The sequence below is a fragment of the Lactuca serriola genome, chromosome 4, assembly GCF_051521515.1.
Source record: "Lactuca serriola cultivar US96UC23 chromosome 4, Lser_US96UC23_V15, whole genome shotgun sequence".
NCBI lineage: Eukaryota > Viridiplantae > Streptophyta > Magnoliopsida > Asterales > Asteraceae > Lactuca > Lactuca serriola.
In genome coordinates, this window is record NC_136411.1 from 6597720 (window position 1) to 6619363 (window position 21644).

At 36.0% G+C, this 21644-nt stretch overlaps 1 protein-coding gene and 2 long non-coding RNA genes across 7 annotated transcripts; 2 read left to right on the forward strand and 1 right to left on the reverse strand.

The window, feature by feature from the left end:
- The first annotated feature begins 2203 nt into the window (after positions 1–2203).
- Positions 2204–4730, forward strand: LOC145100972 (uncharacterized). 3 transcript variants are annotated; one of them, XR_013705377.1, is made up of 3 exons: positions 2204–2849; positions 2941–3545; positions 3867–4730. It is a non-coding gene; the product is annotated as an uncharacterized LOC145100972 (long non-coding RNA). The 3 variants fall into 3 exon arrangements; XR_013705378.1 differs by having other exon boundaries at positions 2205–2849; positions 3341–3639; XR_013705376.1 differs by having other exon boundaries at positions 2216–2849; positions 3341–3545.
- Positions 4731–6696: 1966 nt separating this feature from the next.
- On the forward strand, positions 6697–13214 carry LOC145100974 (uncharacterized). Its single transcript, XR_013705379.1, has 3 exons — positions 6697–6808; positions 12705–12884; positions 12975–13214. It is a non-coding gene; the product is annotated as an uncharacterized LOC145100974 (long non-coding RNA).
- Positions 13215–18805: 5591 nt separating this feature from the next.
- On the reverse strand, positions 18806–21239 carry LOC145100971 (uncharacterized). 3 transcript variants are annotated; one of them, XM_079038125.1, is made up of 4 exons: positions 21004–21239; positions 19882–20906; positions 19738–19807; positions 18806–19445 (listed from the first exon to the last, which is right to left on the reverse strand). In XM_079038125.1, exons 1-2 carry the CDS (start codon positions 21170–21172, stop codon positions 20422–20424), a joined length of 654 nt encoding a protein of 217 aa, XP_078894251.1. In that variant the 5' UTR covers positions 21173–21239; the 3' UTR covers positions 18806–19445; positions 19738–19807; positions 19882–20421. The 3 variants fall into 3 exon arrangements, with proteins under 3 accessions (XP_078894251.1, XP_078894249.1, XP_078894250.1); XM_079038123.1 differs by having other exon boundaries at positions 19738–20906; XM_079038124.1 differs by having other exon boundaries at positions 19660–20906.
- Between the last annotated feature and the right edge of the window lie 405 nt (positions 21240–21644).

Here is a 21644-nt window from a genome sequence, read left to right on the forward strand (position 1 = left end):
ATTCAGTCCTTTTTCCATACAGACTTGCTTTGAGTCATGTAGCGGCTCCAAATCACAGATCCAAGCTTCTAGGGCATGCTTATCATGTAAAGTTGCAAACTTTACGTGCATGCATGGCTATAAAGGCTCTAAATGCCTATTTTAAGTTCTTAATGGAGCTTCATGCTCAAGAGGGACCCCAATCATGACCAAAACTATAACTTTATGCTTCTAGAATCCAAGGAGGGTCCAGATCTGAAGTTACAACCTCAAATCTAGCCCATAGCTCATCTTACCAACTTAATATTCCACAAAAACCCTAAAAATCAACCAATAGAAGAGATCTACAGGAAAAAGGCAATTTGGGTACCTCTAGAAGTTGATAACTAAGATAAGTGTTAATTCCCACACTCTACTTGCTCCAATCTCCTTCTCCTCCAAGCCTTCTCCCTCCAAAGATCCTCTTTTCAAGCTTCAAACACACAATGGGCACACACACGTATTAGGGTTCTCAAGGACTCTCTAGAACTGTAAAGAGGCCCAAGGGAGGCTAAGGTTCCTTTAAATAGGGTGCAAAACCCCGGGATTTAGGGTTTCATCTGCTAGCTCCTACTCCCCGAGTCCCAATATGGACGCGTCGAGTAGGTCACTTAACTCGCGATCCCACCCCGCTACTACTCGACGAATAGGGCAACCAACTCGTCGAGTAGGGCCTAACCCAAGAAATCTTATTTACAACAATACTTGAGAATCGGGGCGTTATATTAAAGGTCAGAATGCTCAAACGGACACAAAATGTTATAAAAGTTAGCAAAAGCAAGTTTGACTAGATTGAAATGTAGGGTTTGTATATGATAGAAATTTCGGGTTGTCACAGGACCTCATCAACTATTGTTCAGACTATGAGATGAGTCTTCCTCACTGTACTTACGGGTCGAAGGCACTAAGGTTGGCCCATTGGATTGATATCCTCGTTTACCATATGTTGTTATGTTATAGTGATTTGTTAGATCTGTATCCAAGTTTATAGGGTGTTGCTATGCCGTAGTGATCTGTAGATCTACTTGTTTGTCTATTGTCTGATTATATGTTTATCTGTTATGTATATGTTGACATATTTTTAGTTTTGGTTGAGGCTTTACTGCTTTGTGTGTGAGCCAATAGACCGGGGGCATCCTACCCGATGATTGATTGGGCCCGAGCGTATTCCATCCCGAGGATGATTGGACCCGTTGTATATTAGCATTCCAACCAGGGGTATTCCATCCTGAGGATGACTGGACATGGAGGTTGACTGGGCCTGGGGTATTCCAACCCGATGGTTGATTGGACTCGACATGTTGTTGTATATGTTATTTGTTTGTATGTTGGTATGTTGGGGGAAACTCACTAAGCTTTGGCTTACGGTTTTAGTTTGTTGTTTCAGGTACTTTTGATGATCGCGGGAAGGCGAAGGTGTGACCGTACACATCCTCTGTTTATGGCTTTATTATTTTGGGATACTCTTATATCGATAAACAATTTGGAAACAATGATTTTGTAAATATTTTATGACTAAGGATTGTTTTTTTTTAAGTTTAAATTTGTTGTGATTTTTGAGTCGCTATAGAAGAGGTTTAAGTTGTTTAAATATGGTGAAAACCCTAAAAATTATTGTTTGCCTAAACCATGCGTATGCCCAGCGTACTCCTACATACGCCTAGCGTACGTGGGTGAAGTCCACGATCAGCAAAGAGCTAGTACTCTAAGCGTACTCATAGAGTACGCACCGCGTACTAGCCAAGGACCAAAAAATAAAAGGAATTTTGCAATAAGGGCTACAAGGAAACTTACCAGAATACGAATGTTACATGGAACCCCCAGATTACACCACGTAAATTCTAAAGGGCAAGGTTGAGCCAAAGACTTGAAACAAGGGAGGCTAACGAGAGGCAATTCTGGAGTATTCTCTTTTTGTTTTTCTTTCATTTACTTTATTTTCTTTGTGTTGCAATCTTGTTGAATCTTTTGAAGGGTCTCATTCCAAACAATTTTCAAATCTAAAAGATCTAGTCGTGTTTTAAAAACTTGAAAAAATTTCATATTTGTAATAATTTTAGAAAAACACACGGCCATATGTCAAAACTCACGATCGTGAGCTATGACCATGACCTTGCTTTGAAGATTTCAAAGAAAAAAAATCATGCATAGCCATAAATGAAAACGCACAGTTGGAAGTTGGAAATGCACAATCTTCATTTTGGTCGTGCGTCGGTGTCGACGTTTTTAAAAAAAACGCATGGTTCATTCCAGGATCACACATTCAAACATCGAAAACGCACGGGCGCAAAGTGGGTCATGCATCGGTATCACAAATCTCGAGTTTTCGAAAAATAACTCACGGGCTGGGTATTGGGTTGTATTTCGATCTCACGGTCATGCGTTTTGGTTGGGTACTCATTTAAACCAGATTTTGACCACTCTTGGCTCATACATACCTCACGATCATGACATCTCTCTCTATAAAACACTCTGCAACCGAAAACCCTTAAACCATCATAAAAATTCGATTTTCCTTAAATTTCTTCAAGATTAAAACCTTAAAGTATGAAATTTTTGGTTCTTAACTTATCTCCATCAAACCCAAGGTCGATTTCCCCCATAAAAGTAGAAAAATCAAAAAAAATTTAAAACCCTATTTTTTTGTTTTGCAATTTTTGACTTAACTATTGTGTTCGGTTTCAAGATTAAGCTTGGGGAAGGGTTTTGAAAGGAAGATTGTAAGACTTTAACACTAATTGTGCATTCCATCATTTAATAACCCAAGTTGGCTAGAGGTTGAAGATGAAGTGAAACATCAATCAAGCCTCCTAAATACAAGCTTTTAATTGGTACGTTCCTTCCACGTTTCAAGTTTTATGCATTAATTTGACGTTTGTTTGACTAGAATTGCTAAAAAAATTTATTGTGTGCTTTGCATAGTTGTACTTCCGTGTTTTAATAACATTATGAACAAGCGTAAGGCTCCAATTATGGAATTTGTATCCAAGTATGGTTCCACAACAATGTGCACCGTACCAAAGAGGATTGTGAGCATTACCGTCGCCTCAAGCACCTTGATAATTCTCAACAACGTTTCGTACATATTCCTACTCTCCAAGAAATAGGAGTCTATGATGGTGTTTATTGGCTTTTTAGAAATATCCGTTGTCAGAGTGTGCTAACTTTGGCACCAATGGACTCGTTTAAAAACATCACTCTTGAGTTCTTACAAAGTTTTGCATTCTTAGAAAACACTAAACAATTCTCATTCCGTATCTTATAAATCTAATCATATGTGTTTATGACATATATCCTTAATCGGACCTTTTTGCGGATATAGGAGAACATGGTTCAACTAATCAGTTTTGGCATCGGCCAACCAGGTTCATCCTCAACATAAGTGGTTCAGCTTCTGCCAAGTGGTTCGACCTCAACACTAGTGGTTTGGATTTAGTTAATCAGGTTCGGCCGAGGCCAACCAGGTTCATCCTCACCATAAGTGGTGCGACCTCAGTCAATAAGATTGCTCTTTCCCAAGACAACAGGTAGAACTTTGTGCTCCTTCCTAATAATCAATTCTCAGTCAAGTTGTTCCATCCCAAGAAAAACAAAACCTTAACTCATACCTTCCTCCCCAAGGTAAATCTTTACCTTCCCGAATATATATATATATATATATATATATATATATATATATATATATATATATATATATATATATATATATACACTTCGAGATAAGTGATCCTTTCTCCCTCTCTCATACGAATCGAAATCGAATTATGATCATCGACTAATTCAATCATCGGAGGGTTTTCCTAGGACCGGTTCCCAGATAACTCCTGACCAGTTGTGTTGTATTTCAGGTAGGAAGTTTCAGATCTCTTTAGCATTGTAAAAATCAAGATCTTCATCGAGACCCGGAAAATCTGATATTCAACAAGTGGTGTCATCTATGGGACCTCCATCAAACAGCCACTGCTTCACGAGGTTAGATATGTTCAACTCGTAAAATATCTCACGGATCTGTTATCTAAAGCACCTTCAACTGAGATGTTATCCCAAGAGCTACACACGATCAGAAAGGATTATGACCATATTCTCTTCCCCTGTTCCTTGATATCGACTTTCCCGAAGAGCTACACATGATCAGAAAGGATTATGACCATATTCTCTTCCCCTGTTCCTTGATATCGACTTTCCCGACATTGAAGATGCAATCTTCACTCCATGGTTCTCAAGCTTCACTGTGGTTTCATTCATTGTTAAATCACTCTTCCTGGTAATGATGAAAACAATTTCCGACAAACACCTCGAAATTCACCTAAAGATCACCAAAGGTCCCCATCTCACACAACAATGGTGGTGATAATCTCGATCTGAAGCATTTTGACAGAACCACAAATACATGGGGATTTTACAATATTTGCTTATTCTATGGGAATGCAAGTAGAGACCCACGTCATACTTAGCCCAAAGAATGTTGGATTTGTAGAAATTCATGAACACAAGTAGAGACCCATATCATATATTTAATCCAAAAGAATGTTGGATTTTTAGACCATCTTCAACCCATAAATGGAGTAAATAGTGTTTCATCTCCAATTCGACTTCATTTTCTACCCCATTTTTTACCCCAAAAAGTATATTATTAGAATATTCCATTTTTATAGCTTATATACATTGTCAAATACACCCCTCTACTAATTAAACTCTATATTTATGATTAATTAATATAAATTAGTATATAACATGATATTATAAATATTAAATACAGGGACGGATCCAAGGGGATCCCGGGGTAGCCCGGGATACCCCTCAAATTTTTTTCGGTAGTGTAATTTTTGTTTACGTATCCCTAAAAAAATTCGGTATACTGTATATATACGCATCCCTCCACTTATAAACACAAACAAACAGTTGGTCTGTTGGTTAAGGCGTTGGCTTATTAAAGTAAAGGTCTCAATATCAATTCTTGCTTCTTACATATTTTTTGTTTACTTTTGTTTTATTTTCCCAGCTATTCTATCCCACATTACTAAACACATGTAAACTCAACCATTTTTTTCTATTATATAAACCTGTTATCCTCATGCTTTATTTGATATCTACTTTGAGTCTCACATCGATTCAAATATCAAAATATACTTCAATTTCAAGTTTATATAACAAGACTTGAGGTTAGCTAAGGATTCAATTAAGATTTGGGTTTAAAACCGAAACCGAACCGGGGAAACCCAAGCACCCCGGGAAAAACATTGGGTTACCCTAAAAAAAATTGGGATACCCCTTTACTTTGATCCTGGCTCCGCCACTGATTAAATATTGCATTTAAATTATAATTAGTAGATAAAACAAACTAGAAACATATAAAATAAAAATGAGAGGGACTAAAATTGACAACCAAACTTCACCTTTATTTTTGGAGATATAAATAATATTTTCCTATATATGAAGGTAAAAATGGAATAAAGTTGGAGAAGAATGAAAGAATAAATGATGAAGAAATGGAGTTTGAGGTGAGTTGAAGATAGCCTTGGAAATCCATCGATGAGAAAGAAGATGTGTTTTGGAAACATCAAAATATTGAGAAACATCAAAATATGTTGCGGTTGAAAAGGCATAAGACACATATATTTCTGTCACCAATTTCTTCCAAACCATTATGCACAACCTGTTAGTACATGTGCATCACGGAAACAGTTTGAATGTTGTTTAGCAATATTAAATCTGGAAAGGAAAATTTCCTTTGACTTAAACGACAGCGTTTTGCTTAGCTGTATGAGAAGCATCTGATGGATCCGGAGTCACACCTTCGCCATCTCGCCTTCCCGTTATCTCTGATTCTAACTTCACCTCTTAATGATGCAAGGACCTTGGAAGGAAGACCCAACAACAGCACGTTCTATTTCACTGATTAAAGATTTGGGAAGGAATTGGTGATGTTTAAGTGAAAGGTAATAAAAAAGAGAGTATGTACAACAACTACGTTAGTATCCAAGAAATTACTAACCTATTCAGATTCAAAACAAGAACAACCCAGCTTCAGCACTCAACATTCATAAGGATCTATTTATCATAGTAAAAAAATGCTCCATTGGCGACAATGCCGACTACAGCTGCATACCACTTTGATAGATTAAGAACCAAGACCAATCCTTTCCCTGATTAATTTCGTTAGATTAAGAACCAATTCATGTGCTTCCTTCGAATTAAAGTATCAGCATCCTTGTAAGCATCTGTAGCTTTATTCCCAGGCTTCAATGCAACAATAACAGCTCCATGAACTTTTAGAAGAATCTGATACATATTACTCTGAATAACATCAGATTTTATTCGAAATGCACAAATGGTCACACTGACAGAAATAATCTTCATTACGGGAGGCTCTGGGTCCTAAAATTGCAATCTCGGTGTCATCCATTAAGTTGCAAGATCGAATAATTTAACTTGTCGCTCCCTCAGAAAGATCTTTGGCTATAGCCAGGGACATCATCAATGGAATTCTTTGATTTACCTCAACAAAGAGCATCTACTATTTCATGCCTACATTGAATCACATTGAATCCCACAGTCGGCATGACCATCTTCCTTCAATCGCTCAAAATATAGAAAGAGAAGTTGTTTAAGAAAATAGTCAAACTGCATCCAGCTCAAAGTAATCAAACGTTCTCTGGTTGCGCCTGTTGTAAAGTTTTCCTGAATTTGAAGATTGTTCCAGATATATCGATTTTAGAGGAAGGTTTGAAGAATCCAGAGCTACTTCGTAATACATCTCGCTTAATTATGACATCATATTGGTCATAAGGTACATTTTCCATATTTTTAGTACATTTTCAACAATAAGCGAATGCGAACACACATAAACAAGGTGCAATTTATACTGCACATTTGTCACAGCAAAGCACTTTTGTATGTTCTGATTATATGTTATATTGTTTGAATCTAATATTTTATTATTACAATGAATTATAAATCTAGTACATTGAATGATAAATACATTGGTTTATACCAAAGCCACCATGGCTCATCATCATGGTTTGGCATAGCGATGACCATCGACCCAATGCCATGGTTCAACCTATAAAGCCACCATGGATCACTATGGTCTGACATCATTTAGTGTAACCATCGGCTGTTGCCATGGTTCGACCTATAAAGCCACCATGGCTCATCACTATGGGTTAACATATCGAGTCACCATCGGCTCAGTGCCATGGTTCGACATAATAAAGCCACCATGGCTCATCACCATGGTCCTATATCATTTAGTGTAACCATCAGTTGATGTCATGGTTCGACCTATAAAGCCACCATGGCTCATCACCATGGTTTGGAATATCGAGTCACCATCAGCTCAGTGCCATGGTTCGACATAATAAAGCCACCATGGCTCTTACACCATGGTCCGACTATGTTAGGTTACCATGACTTGCACATAATGGTTCGACTAAATAACCAACCACCATGGTTCTTACACCATGGTCCGCCCGTGTTAGGTCACCATGACTTGCACTTCATGGTTCGACCAATTAACAAGCCACCATGGTTCTTACACTAGACTATGTTAGGTCATCATGACTTGCAGATCATGGTTTGACCAATTAGCAAGCCATCATGGTTCTTACACCATGGTCCACCTATGTTAGGTCACCATGACTTGCACGTCATTGTTCGACCAATTAACAAGCCACTATGGTTCTTACATCATGGTCCGACTCTGTTAGGTCATCATGACTTGTACATCATGGGTCGACCAATTAATAAACCACAATGGTTCTTACACCATGGTCCGACTACGTTGGATCATCGTGACTCACGCATCATGGATTGACATAACAAAGCCACCATGGTTTGGCTAAGAATATATCACCACAGTTCTTACATCATGGTTCAACCAAATACAAGCCATCATGAATTTCACACCATGATTCAGCTAAATATAGGACACTTTGGTTCGTACACCTTTTGTGCTAAATTTAGCAAAGTATAAGTCTGAAGCCGGATTAGAAGTCGATTTCTTCCTACTTCGGATTTGGGGGACTTAGTGGACCATTCCTTTCTCAAGGCGATGCGATCAATGATTAGTTTTTCGATACAATTGGTATTCAATACATTTGATTTATCTAAACTTTATGATCACACAAAGTCATGAATAGAGTATATCATAACTCTAATCTTGTTCACGTGTGAATGAAGACATTTGATTGCATACGCGACTAGTATAAGTCCAAAGCAGGATCGAACATCGAGTCACTCCTACTTCAAACTTGGGGGACTTGATGACATATATCCTTGATCAGACCTTTTTCCAGATACGGCAGAACTTGATTAATCAAACATGGTTCAGCTAATTAGGTTCGGCCTCGGCCAACGAGGTTCATCTTCAGCATAAGTGGTTTAACTTCAGACAATCAGGTTTAGTCTCGGCCAAGAGGTTCATACCAACTAGGTTAATCCTCAGCACAAGTGGTTAGGCTTCAACCAATCAGGTTCGGCCTTGGCCAACCAGTTTCATCCTCAGCACAAGTGGTTCGGCCTCGACCAATCTGATTGCTCTTTCCCAAGACAAGAGGTACAACTTTATGCTCCTTTCCAATGAAAAACTCTCAATCAAGTTGTTCCATCCTAAGTAAAGAAGAACCTTAACTCATGCCTTCCACCCCAAGGTCAAGGAAATCCTGTATATATATATATATATATATATATATATATATATATATATATATATATATATCACAAACATACACCTCGAGGTAAAAGATACTCTCTCCCTCTCTCAAACGAATCGAAATCGAATTATGATCATCGACTAATTTAATCATCGGAGGGTTCTCCTAGGAGCAATTCTCAGAGAATTCCTGGTTGGTTGTGTTATATTTCAGGTAGGAAGTTTCAGATCTCCTAAACATTTTCAAATTTGAGACCTTCATCGAGACCTGGAAAATCTGAGATTCAACATGTGTCATTAGATGATATTAGAAGGTTTGTAGGAATTTCTACAAACAATACTTATGGTCTCCAATTAAGATATAGGCGAGAAAAAAATAAGCTTTTTAAAACCAAGGAGTTTTGGAAGGAAATCTTGGGGTTGGATGAGTATGAGATTTGAACCGCCAAAGCTTCTTAAATCATTCATAAGGTCTTAAGGGTGGCCCTCCAAATTATCTCTAATGTTGTCTTCCCCCAAGAAGACGTAATGATCGGAAACACAGGTACTAAAGAATCATATCCGAAACGCACTTTACATCAGCAGCAGAATTGGCTTTGTGAGCTTCAGCTGAAGATAAGATTGCTTTGAGAGAATCTGTCGACTACAAGTGTTTGTCCCTTAAAAAGAACATGCAGTTCTGAAATCACTTCACCTTCCTTCCTTTTGTAAACAATGCTCCAATGCTTCTTTTGAATGACCCCTGCCTTCAAATGTTCGATGTCTTCCGTTTGTTTGTATGGTTTCAGAGTAGGCCTCTTCTTCAGAACGGCAGCAATCTCGACATCCATTTTCGCAATTTCAAGGATGCAACACTTGATCATCCACTTCAAGTGTTCAATAATGGGCTCATATTTTTTGACATCCTTCGCCACAATGTAAAACAGAGATAACCAATCATAAGGGTTCATGTATGGCAGATCAGCCAAGGTGAACTCGAGAAGAATGTGATTGGCACCTCGGAATCCTTTGAACTGAACATTCAAGAAGTTTTTTTTTGAATCAGTAATACAACCATCAATGCCATAATCCTTTTTAAACTCCATGTCTCATATTGCGATTTTGCAAATTTCAAGTAAAACGAAAAGAGCTTTCAGTTTACACCATTACCAGAGATCACAGATTTCTCAATCTGTTCGAAGTACAGAAAGAGAAATTCCCTTGGACTAATTGGAAAATCAAATTGACACTCCACATCATTAGTTATGTCGAATGAGATTGTTGGCTCTAGCCAGTAGAGATTCGGATCATTAATGGCTTCTTTCTGTATACGCTCATGAGACCAGGCAGGAAATAAGGATTTTTAAGTTTCAAGAATTAATTTCAAATTCTTGGCTTTAGCTTCTTCTACCTCAAGTTTCTTCCGGAGAGCATTGAGTTCATCAATCTCTTTGTCTCTTTTCTCTCTAGCAATCATTTACAATTCAAACATCGTCAGATTTTCATCATTATCTTCTTTAGAAACAACTTTGCCTTTATGTTTTTCCTGATCTAGAAACTTCATTATCCTTCCGATCAGCCTCATTCTTTAAGTTTTCTTCCTCGTTTCACTGGGAAGGCTCAATTAGTGTTAATCAGGTTTATGAGCAATCCAGGGAAGGCTCATTGGGAAGCAGTCAATTGGATCATGCGATACTTGAAGGGAGCGAAAGATATTTTCCTGGTGTATGGAGTTAATATGAAAAGTGACTTGGTTGGATATGTTGAATCTGATCATGGTGGTGATTGTTGAAGTATAGGTTACGAACATGTTAACATATTCACTTGGATCGGATGTGCCATCAGTTGGAACTCAACGTTACAAGATATCGTTGCTTTTTCTACTACTAAATATGAGTACATGTCTATGAAAAAAGGAATAAAGGAAGAGATATGGTTGCATGGGCTTATTCAGAGTCTTGGTCTGAAGGTGGAGAAGCATTTCTTGTAGTGTGACAATTAAAGTGCATTGATTCTTGCAAAGAATCTTGTGTACCATGAGAAGATAAATCACATTGATGTCAGGTTGAATTCCGTTCGGGATATTCTGGAATAAGACAAGTTTTCAATACGACAATTTGATACCAAGTTGAACCCAACAAATATGATGACAAAGTCGTTGCCCATGGAGAAGTTCAATTTTTTCTTGCACTTGGTTGATGTTTTTAGGTGGTAAGCCCCTTCGGGGCTTGTTGGAGGGCAGGGAGAGGAAGTTCTTGTTTAAGGTGGAGTTCAGAGGATGCTCAAATCAAGGTGGAAATCTTTAAATGTGACCTGAGCATTTGGAGCATTCTTATGGAGCATCTAAGTTTAATGGAGCAGTTGAAACTCACATGGAGTATTTTGAGCAACTTGGAGTATTTTGAGCAACTTGGAGAAACTTAGATTATTTGGAGCAACTTGGAGCAATTTGGAGTATTTGGAGCAACTTGGAGCATTTGGAGAAACTGAGAGCATTTGGAGCAACATGTTGCGCTATGCTTGAAGAAGTTGCACCACTATGGTTGAAGTTACACCGCTATGGTAGAACTTGCGCCAAATGGGAAGGTGTTGTGCCAATATATTAGAAGTTACACCATTTTGGAAGGATTTTGTGCCAAGTGAAGATGTTCTTCCAAATGGGGCGGATGTATGCCACCCTTGCATGAGATGGGCCATCATCATGCAAAATGTGCCATCATGGTGCAGGGTGCAGTATGATGAGCCACATGTTCTATGAAGTCCTCTATGATGCTCAAAATTTGACGATACTAAAGGAATACATCATGTTGTGTCACCATGATGGATATTGGGTCACTAGTGTTCATGATGCGCCACCTATGCATCACGATGTTCCACTATGGCTCATGGTGCTCCATCATGTGCGTTACTGATACTTATGTGTTGTATGTCATGGATGAATGTTCAAGAAGATGTTGCATGGAGGAAAGTGATTGGTTGACATCTTTCATAGGCCTATGGGCCAATAGGTTTGGCCTATTAGGGTTTTAGGTCTGATCCCTCAAGTATAAATAGAGATACATGTTAAGTCATTTGGTGTGTCTTGTATTCTAGAGTAATAGGCGAATCTTTGTTGAAATTGTACTTGTAACCTCTGTTTGAGAGCTTATAAATAAAGAATACTCCCCTCCTACCCGAAGACGTAGGTCACCTTGAGTGAACCACGTAAATACTATATCTTGTGTGCTTTTAGTTTTGCTTGTTTCTGTTTTACTTCCTAACATTTACATTACATGTCTTAGAAAATAGGAGAATGATGTAGAATACCCATTTTGGTTACATAATGTAAGTATGTGACTACTATGAGTAAATAAAATGAAATACATTGCCCATGTTGGTAACTGAAGTTAGATAGTTTGTTATTAACCACAATTTGTCCTCATTTCAATCATCTCTTTATTACGTGTTTCCATTTACGCAAAATGAATGTTATCATAATATGCACTAAATAACATTAATACCTTAAAAGATGGAAGTATGAACTATAAAAGATAATTATTTAAAAAAACGTTTTCAAATTCTTTTAATAAGTTATTGTAGTTTATAGAAAAGTACATTCTTAACCAATAAAAATGTTTTCAAAACATCAAGTATATTTTTTCACATTGTGTTTTTTATATTTGGTGATAAATATTTTGCATGTTTAATTAATTTTGTATATAATTTTGAAACGTTCACAAGTCTTTATCGTTCTAAAAAGAGTTTGATATTGGTTAACACATATGGTGAGGGGATACTGACCCACTTAAAACCATGAGTGCAAAATAATGCTAACATGTGAAATGCGAAAGGTGCTCATTTCCAAACTCATGTTTACTGAAATGGTTGATAATTTTTGCAACATTCTTAAGCCGCTTTTATCATTTACAATTAGGATAAGGGATTGTAAGGGTAATCAACTTTCACTTTTGTGTAGAGTCAATCACTAAACTTACTTTTGTGCTTGAAATACCATTAAACTTGTTGAAATTGTTCAAAAAATACCAATATGACCGTCTATAGTTGATTTTGCCAGATTTTGATGTCTTTTACGGCCAAACATGAGTTTTCCAGCCAAACATTCTCTAGCAAAACAATTTTTTTCGGCGATTGAAGTTCTTGAAGGTGGAAACCAGATGGAGATATGATTGATTGTGTAGACATCTTTCATCAACTAGCTTTCGATCATCCATTCCTTAAAGACCACAAAATCCATGTTCCTATTTCACTCTAATGATTTCGATTTCATTATGTTATTCATAAAACTCCCCATTATTAACTTCTCCTTTTTTTTGATTTCATTCAGATGAGGCCAAATTATCATCTAGAAGGGTTTTACGATTCCGAAAAAGTCAACACATAATCAAAAGAAAGAGAAAACACAATCAATCAACTATAGCATGTTAACAGTATGTGCCCTGAAGATACAATACCCATAAGAAGAACAAAAGAAGATGATGTTCTTTGAGCTAGTTATGTGAAAAGATATGTGAGGAAACCCTAATTCGATTTAAAGAACAAAAATACACACATAAATGTCATGTCATCTCCTCTTCTCCCATGTCATTAATCTTAGGCTAGGTTAGCAATTGTTTAATCCAAGTCATCTGTAACGTCCTAAAAATTCATAGAAAAATTTTCATTTTTAAAACAATAATCCATACAAAAATTTGTTCCCAGAACCATTCAAGGTGAAATGTAGTATTTAAACACCAGAGAAATGTAGTATTTAAACACCAGAGTAAAAATCACAATAAACAATGCGAAATAAACTCTGGGGGATGTTATGTAGTCACGTCGGGGCTTTTCTTTCATACCGGAAGTAGCAGAAACCATAAACGTAAAACCCTAAGCACAAACCTTAGTGAGTTCCCCAAAATACCACATACCATACATATCATTAGGCCTAGCCCGCATAATGGAACCAACCCATAATAATAAGCTTAGCCCTTCCTAATCAGTGGACCCAACCCAACATACAAATGTGCCTAGCCCGTCATATAATGTGCCTAGCCCAACATACAAATGTGCCCAACCCACTCATGCAATTGGGCCCAGCCCTACCTACATGTCAATAGGCCCAACCCAACATACAAATGTGAGTCACAAAGACAACTAGCATCCTACATCACACATTCTAGTGGGCCGGCATTGGTGCCTTCGACCCACAAGTATAGTGAGTAGACTCACCTCATGCTGAAGATAACCGCAATCTCACACATGCAGTTTCTACAAAAGCTCCTTACATTGAACACATCAAAACCAACCGTAATTAATAATTAGGGTATTAACCCTTTGCCAAAGGTCCAATCTGAATTCTCTCTTACTAGGGTAAAAGACCATTCTACCCTTTACAAGCTAGACCCAACCCAAACATGGCCCAAGGCCCAAAAACGGCCGAAGAGCAATTCTGGAGTACGCCCTGCATACTCCTCCCTTACACCATGCGTACTAAATTTTCTTGGAAAAATAAAATAGGACAACCTCGATACGCACTGCGTACTAAGGGGTTACGCCCTACGTAATCCCTTTGATGCCAAACCCCACTTTTAAGCTCTTAATTCATTAAGACTAAACGTCCAACTCATATATCTTAATCTATGGAAGGTCTTAATTAATAAAGTCGTCAACTTTAAGCTTTTGCATGGCTTAATGGAGCATAAATTCAAGGCCTAGGTCCAAATCACGTTTAATGACTTCAAAACCTTGCATGGGTAAAAAGCAACAATCAATACCTCATTTTTATGACTTAATTCCTCAGAAATGACAAGATATTACCACCACAAGCTCTAAAGTAGCTTTTACTCATAAGAACCAAAAAATGGGGACCAAAAGCAGGAAAAACTCTAAGCTAGTCTAGATTAACGCCATAGAACCATAAAGGTGAGAACTTTATACCTCCAGAAGTTTGCAAAAGAGATGAAAGTCCTGGATTTTCAATCTCTAGTCGCAAAAATCCTAAAAGAAAGACTTCTACTCCTTCACCATGCACTAAGAACACACAAAAGAGGCTCACACAAGCTATTCAAGGATTAGGGTTTCGAAACACTGCTTGGGGAGGATGGAGGCTGAACATGGAGAGACCTCAAGGGACTTAAGGTCCTTAAATGGGGGCTCAAACCTAACATTTAGGGTTTGGGATCTTCATAAGTACGCCCTACGTACTCCTTACGTACGCCTAACATACACGACAAAGTCCGCAGTCCATTTAATGAATTACGCCCAACGTGCACCTAGTGTACGCCCTGCATAATTCAAAATCCCGAATTCCACTTCAATTTCAAACAATTATAATTTCTTTGTTTCAGCTCCGTTTTTTGGCATTCTTTATAGGCATGAAAGGTATTGAAGAGCCCCACAATCCTATCTAATTTTCTTTAACTTAAAAAATACCGAATTAAAATCCTTAATTCATGAAAGAAGTCTAAAACATCACTTTCTCATTTTACAATTTGACTCCAAAACACGAACCGAGAGCTTGGATCACATAACCAATATTATATACATCCAATTGGGTCTCAACCCTATTCCTTTGAAGCCCAAGGCCATTGTTTGATCCCTTTATTGACCATGATCTCGAAATAAGAAACTTCTCAAAACAGGATATTAAATCATTAGGTAACCCACAAGAATCGAGTACCACTAGGTGGGATTTGAACAAAAGCTATAATTTGATGGTGTTTTTTTATACAAAGTCTATACTTGGATGGTGTTTTTTGAACATGCAAAACTTCGATGGTCGTTTTTGAATGTTTTTAAAACTTTCTTACCCTTGTAAGTCATTTCCCATAAGTTTTTGACTATTATTAAATTAAAAAAAAATTGATAAACTTTCAAAAGGATGCTACTTTTTTATTCTTGCAACCATATATTAACATTTGGTGTCTCTCGGTATTGGTTTCAAATGCTTAAGATTTTTATTGGAATGTGATATTTTAATTTAGATTTTTGATTCATCCACTTCAAAATATAATGATTTGATTTTTATATCCTCACTCTAATTAAAAAGAAAGAATCGTAACGAATTGCATAAGAATCAAATCATCTTATTCTTAAATAGATTAATCAAATTCATAAATAAAAATATCACCATTCTCTTTATTACCTACATCCATAAAATAAAATATATTATGGGCGTGTTCGACAAAATTAGTTGGTAGCAGATAACTTGTAGCTTGTAGCGTTTTGTCAAACGCTACATGAAGTAGCATTTGGATTTGGAGCATTTTGTTTAAACTAAATGCTAATAGCTTGTAGTGTCGCACAAGACTTTTTGTTCAAAACGGAACGCTTTGTCAACCACTGGAAGTTAGAAGCTCTCAAACGCTCCGTGCCAAACAAGCTATGATATTTAGTATTTTTTTTTTAAGTTGTACATAGGGTCTTATGTTAGCATGCATTCAAAATTTAAAATATTGGAGGGCTTGGAGCAAATATATTCGAAATTCTTAAATGTCTTCTTCTAATGTCTATGTCATGCCTATGTGAATGATACATGAATGGAGAAAGGTTCCCTTCGATTTCTCCATACAATAAATACGATGCTTATTTACAGCCAATTCTCCATCTCTCATTCTTCTCCTAAAATAAAATTAACAATTTCTAAATGTGGGTTTGTTTCACATAATTCTTAAGGAGTCAAAGGAATTGAAAATTAAAATCTATTGAAAATTGTGTTTGGGTTACCAAAGCCCAAAGAAATGGAATTAGATATCCATAATTACCATTTAAATTTCATATTTTTTCACCGTGCATCAAGAATGTAAATTCAATTCTTTATCTTTATTTTAAATTATACAATCATCCTCCTCCTCCTACTACTATGATATATATATATATATATATATATATATATATATATATATATATATATATATATATATATATATATATATATATATATATATATATCTGTGTGTGTGATTTTTGCCTCTGTTTTTTGTTTTTCATTTTTGCCTACATGAATTTTTTTATGTCCCATCTTTTTACCATTTATGTTTGTTTTCTTGTAAAAGATGAGAAAAAAATCCTTAAATTATTTAAAATTCATAATTAATAATGAGTAATTTCACAAAATCAAATTGACAAAGTGTTTAGTTTTTTACTTCTCTCTACATTTCTATTTGATAAACTTGTTTTTTTAAACGACTAGATAATTCCTTTTTGTACTAATAGCATGTATCAACTAATTACAATTGAAATTGCAATAATTCAAATTGTTAATGATCCAATTTTACAACATTATCAACTATGGAATGAAGTTATGGATATATACACTAAAATCCTAATATTTTCATCGATTTGATAAGAAAGTCCTAAACTTTATTCTTTTTTTCAGTAAAGTCCAAATTACCGGCAGTTTTTGACACTTTTACCCTTTTTCTGGTTAGTCGGTAATTAGGAATTTTTTATCAAAAAAATAAAGTTTAGGACTTTATAATTTATTGTCAAATCGTCAATTACGACTTTACTGTCAAAAAAATAAAGTTTAAGACTTTTTTTTCAAATCGTTGAAAATATTGGGACTTTAGTGTATATATCCCTTTTTTGGTTAGAAATTTAATGGTATGATACTCTTTAAGCATAAGAGTTATTGAAACTTTCTCTAGTCGACTAGATCTTATTGAAATCCTTAGCGTTTGCTTCTTGTTAAATCGTTTTTTAATCTCAACAAACAGACATTGAAAAAAATGGAGATAATCAAAAAAGAAAGAAAGAAAGAACCAGGGTTGTGTTGACTTTTTGCAGTCCAAAAAATGGAGAAATAAGAAACCGGAAAAAAAAAAAAAAAAAAAAAAACGAAATTGCCCTTATGTCCCTTCTCCACATTCACACATTTTTTACTAGGCATGTGTTTGTTTGTGTTTGTATAATATGTCCCTGCTTTTTAGTTCAAGATTTTGTGACGAAGCAAGAAGAAAGTTTTACAAGTCTTTTCACCCTTTCTCACTCTCTCTTTTTCATATGTTTCTCATGAACGTGATTGTGTCCAGGTAAAGATGATGATGGTAAGAAAAACGGTGGTGCTGCAATAAAAGTCATAGTTAAAAGTTCTTGGTTACGAAAACACACAATTAAAAAGGGATATATCCCTTTTTGTTAGAAATTTAATGGTATGATACTCTTTAAGCATAAGAGTTATTGAAACCTTCTCTAGTCAACTAGATCCTATTGAAATCCTTAATGTTTGTTTCTTGTTAAATCGTTTTTTTTAATCTCAACAAACCGGCATTGAAAAAAATGGAGATAATCAAGAAAGAAAGACAGAAAGAACCAAGATTGTGTTGGCTTTTTGCAGTCCAAAAAATGGAGAAATAAGAAACCGAAAAAAAATGAAATTGCCCTTCTTTCCCTTCTCCACATTCACACATTTTTTACTAGGCATATGTTGTTTGTGTTTGTATAATCTGTCCCAATTTTTTAGTTCAAGATTTGGTGACTAAGCAAGAAGAAAGTTTTACAAGTCTTTTCACCCTTTCCCGCTCTCTCTTTTGCATATGTTTCTCATGATCGTGATTGTGTTAGGGTAAAGATGATGATAGCAAGAAAAACGGTGGTGCTGCAACAAAAGTCACAATTAAAAGTTATTGGTTACGAAAACACACTAAAATCCCAATATTTTCAACGATTTGATAAGAATGTCCTTAACTTTATTTTTTTTACAGTAAAATCCTAATTGACGACTTGACAATAAAGTTCTAAACTTTATTTTTTTGACAAAAAAGTCATAATTACCGGCTAACCGGAAAAAATAGTAAAAATGTCAAAAACTGCCGGTCATTTGGATTTTACTGTCAAAAAAATAAAATTTAGGACTTTTTTGTCAAATCAATGAATATATTGAGACTTTACTTTATATATCCCATGAAGTTATGACTATTATTACATGGTTTTTTATCACGGTGTGCAAGTTACTACAAATATACACGGGGAATAAACCACATATCATAAACATATAACGTGTATGTGTTCAACAAAATACATGATAGTTATTTTTTTAATTCAAATTTTGTAGAAGAGTTCAATAAAAAATGTTGTAATTAAATAAAACATGATCGTGTTTATTAAAAAATATAATTAGTAACAAAAATCATTATGGATATTTCTATCTTATTACAAAATTCATTTTCCAATTCCTTTCTAAAATCAACAAACCAACAAGAAACATATTTCATTCCATGTCAACCAACCGCGTTGTACATTGAGATTCAAATTCCTTCATATTCCAATTCATTTCATAAATTTCATTCATTTCAAAATATTCTGCAAATCAAAAGCCCCTCTAACTTACCACGTCTTAAATCTACACTTTATCCTAAGTAGGATTAGATTATTATAACTATCAACGCACAGGGTAAATGACATCTTACCATATACTCCTTATATTTTAAGCCATAGGACTTTGGTATTTCATCTTATATTTTGTCTCATTAAATTCAGTCTTTTATTCTCAGTCTCTCGAAGTCTCAAAGTCTCGATCTCAGTTGTCTTTCTGCTCTATTTTTGGGTTATCCCTTCCAATTCCAATTGCTACCTTTCCACCAATTTTGATTTTTCGTTTTCCCAAATAGAATATTCTATATTTATAACAACGGTCGTGCCACGCTTTCCGACTCCCACCACTTAAAAATGGCCCAACTCCAAAAAGTCCAAACCGCAAAACCCACCATACAAATCTTCAATCAGAATAAAATGATCCACCAAAATATCATCTATTTTCCATTTAATAATATTCCACCCAAAACAATCGACTCCTCGTATACTTTGATGACTTCAGCTAAAAAAAACAAACTAAATTTAGTAAATTCTCAACATTAACTTTTTGATAAATCTGTTGTAAAGCACATGCTATGTTTGCTATAACATAAATTACGACAGTTTCTCGGTAAAAAAAAAAAAAAAAAAAAAAAAAAAAAAAAAAAAAAAAAAAAAGTTGTATCAATATTGACAGAAAATGAAATATGAATATGCAAAAAAGTGAAATTATTTACTTTGTTTTTGATCGTTCATTTTATCGATGCAACTGAATCGGACCCACACGGAATGAATGTTATTGTTACGAGGTGTACCTGCAAGCAGCGTTGGATGATCATATCTCCATGGAATTGCAAGCGAAGGATAATGTCCTGATTCCTGAACCTGCAATGATTCCAGAAATATTTTTAAATTGAAAAAGATAAGATCAGGAAGATGATGATGGAAAGAAAACAAACCAGACACACAATAGTTAGATAAGAACAACAACCAATAATAGGAACACGCAACACGTATATGTACGTGGAGATGTTGTAATGGGTAATGGAGGAAGAAGATAATGATAATAACCAGTCACGAAACATTACAAAATCTGATCATCAATTCATCGGAAAACGACAAAGAGAGCCTGAGAAAGATCAGATCAGATGAGGTTATGGAGGCGACAAGCAACGGGAGAAAATCGACGAAGAAGATAATCGAAATAAGATAAAAACTGACGATGCATTCACCAAAAGGAAATTTTGGATCCAAACTTAAGATTTTTTTTTTTTTTTTCAATTCTGGAATTCCAGGATCTTAGAAAATACCGATCCGGATCTTAATATTATTTACAGTCCCAATCATACATCACATATCCGATATCTCTCACCATCATTTCCTTGTTTTTCGATTTTCTCCGTTATATTATCGTTTCATACTCTATTAGATGTATTGATTTTGGTTGTTTATATGAACTTCACGATACCAAAGTTTTTCTCTTTCCGGATCTTAAACTGTTATTGACAATGGTTTCCATTATGAACGAGAGAAAACCGGTTGGAATTTCTATACGGATTACAAGGAAGCTTTCCGGCAGATTTGTTGTAGCAGAATGGAAGTTTTACAGGTGGTTTCAACGGTGCTGTATGGATGCACGGATTTGTGGCGCTAACAAGAAACCTCGAAGCCGGATAAAAAGAGGATGGAGAAGGAGGTTGCGGTGACGCCGCCTCAAGCGTAGGTGTGCCTGTGGAAGAACTAGATCCAGATCCAGAGGCAGAGGCGGTGGAAGGAGTCGGAGAACATTTCTTTGGAAAACATAGAAACGCTCTAATTTTGAGAGATGATGATTGTAGACAAGCTGCTCGATCATATTCCTCAACGAGATTCACAAGATCTTCATCAGATGTAATGGTAACAAGGGCATCTAAATCCTCCGTCGGCAATTGACACTTCAAACTCGCCGTCTTCCCGCACAATTCACCAAGTTTCGCCATCAATTCTGTAAATCACAAGTAAATTTAATCTCTCAATCAGCAATCCACATCTACTACACACATTAACTATATCGAATTCAAACAAGAAAATCAATTACTAACCAGAGAACGAGATGGAGCGAGCAACGGCGAGTACACGTGTCTGGCCACCGTGATACCGAAGCTTGCCATCAGGATACCGAGGAAGAATCCTCCCGCCATAACTACACAGGAATTTGATTGTTGCGGCTGTGGTCGGAGGCTTCGGAGCATTGAGAGAAGGTCCCACCATTTTCGAATCGGTTAAAATGTTTTGAAGAATGAAGATTGTTTGCTTCTTCAAGCCTAAGCATGGTGAGATTAGCATCTTATTTATAGAGTTTTCGAGAAGATGTTGCGTATGGGTTGCGGAAATGGGTCCTACAAAGGGTCGGGTCAGTTAAGATTCCCATAACAGTAGGCCCTTGTTTGTGGGGTTTAATATTGATTATTCAATAAGCTTTTATCTTCTCAAACCTCCGTATCCAGATAACTGGGATTGCATTACAGCTGTAAATTACGCATCATGACTTGTACGTTGGTTTATATTTGGAGAATTATGGTATGGGAAAAGGATACCGTAGTTGGCCCTTGGTCATGGGAATTGGATCGATAACTGAAAAGCTAACTTCTCTTTTTCACTTTTAAAGAATTGGTCTCCTAACTAACTTTCACTTTTCACTTTTCACTTTTGTTTAAACAAACCTCAACTGAAATTTCTTAAA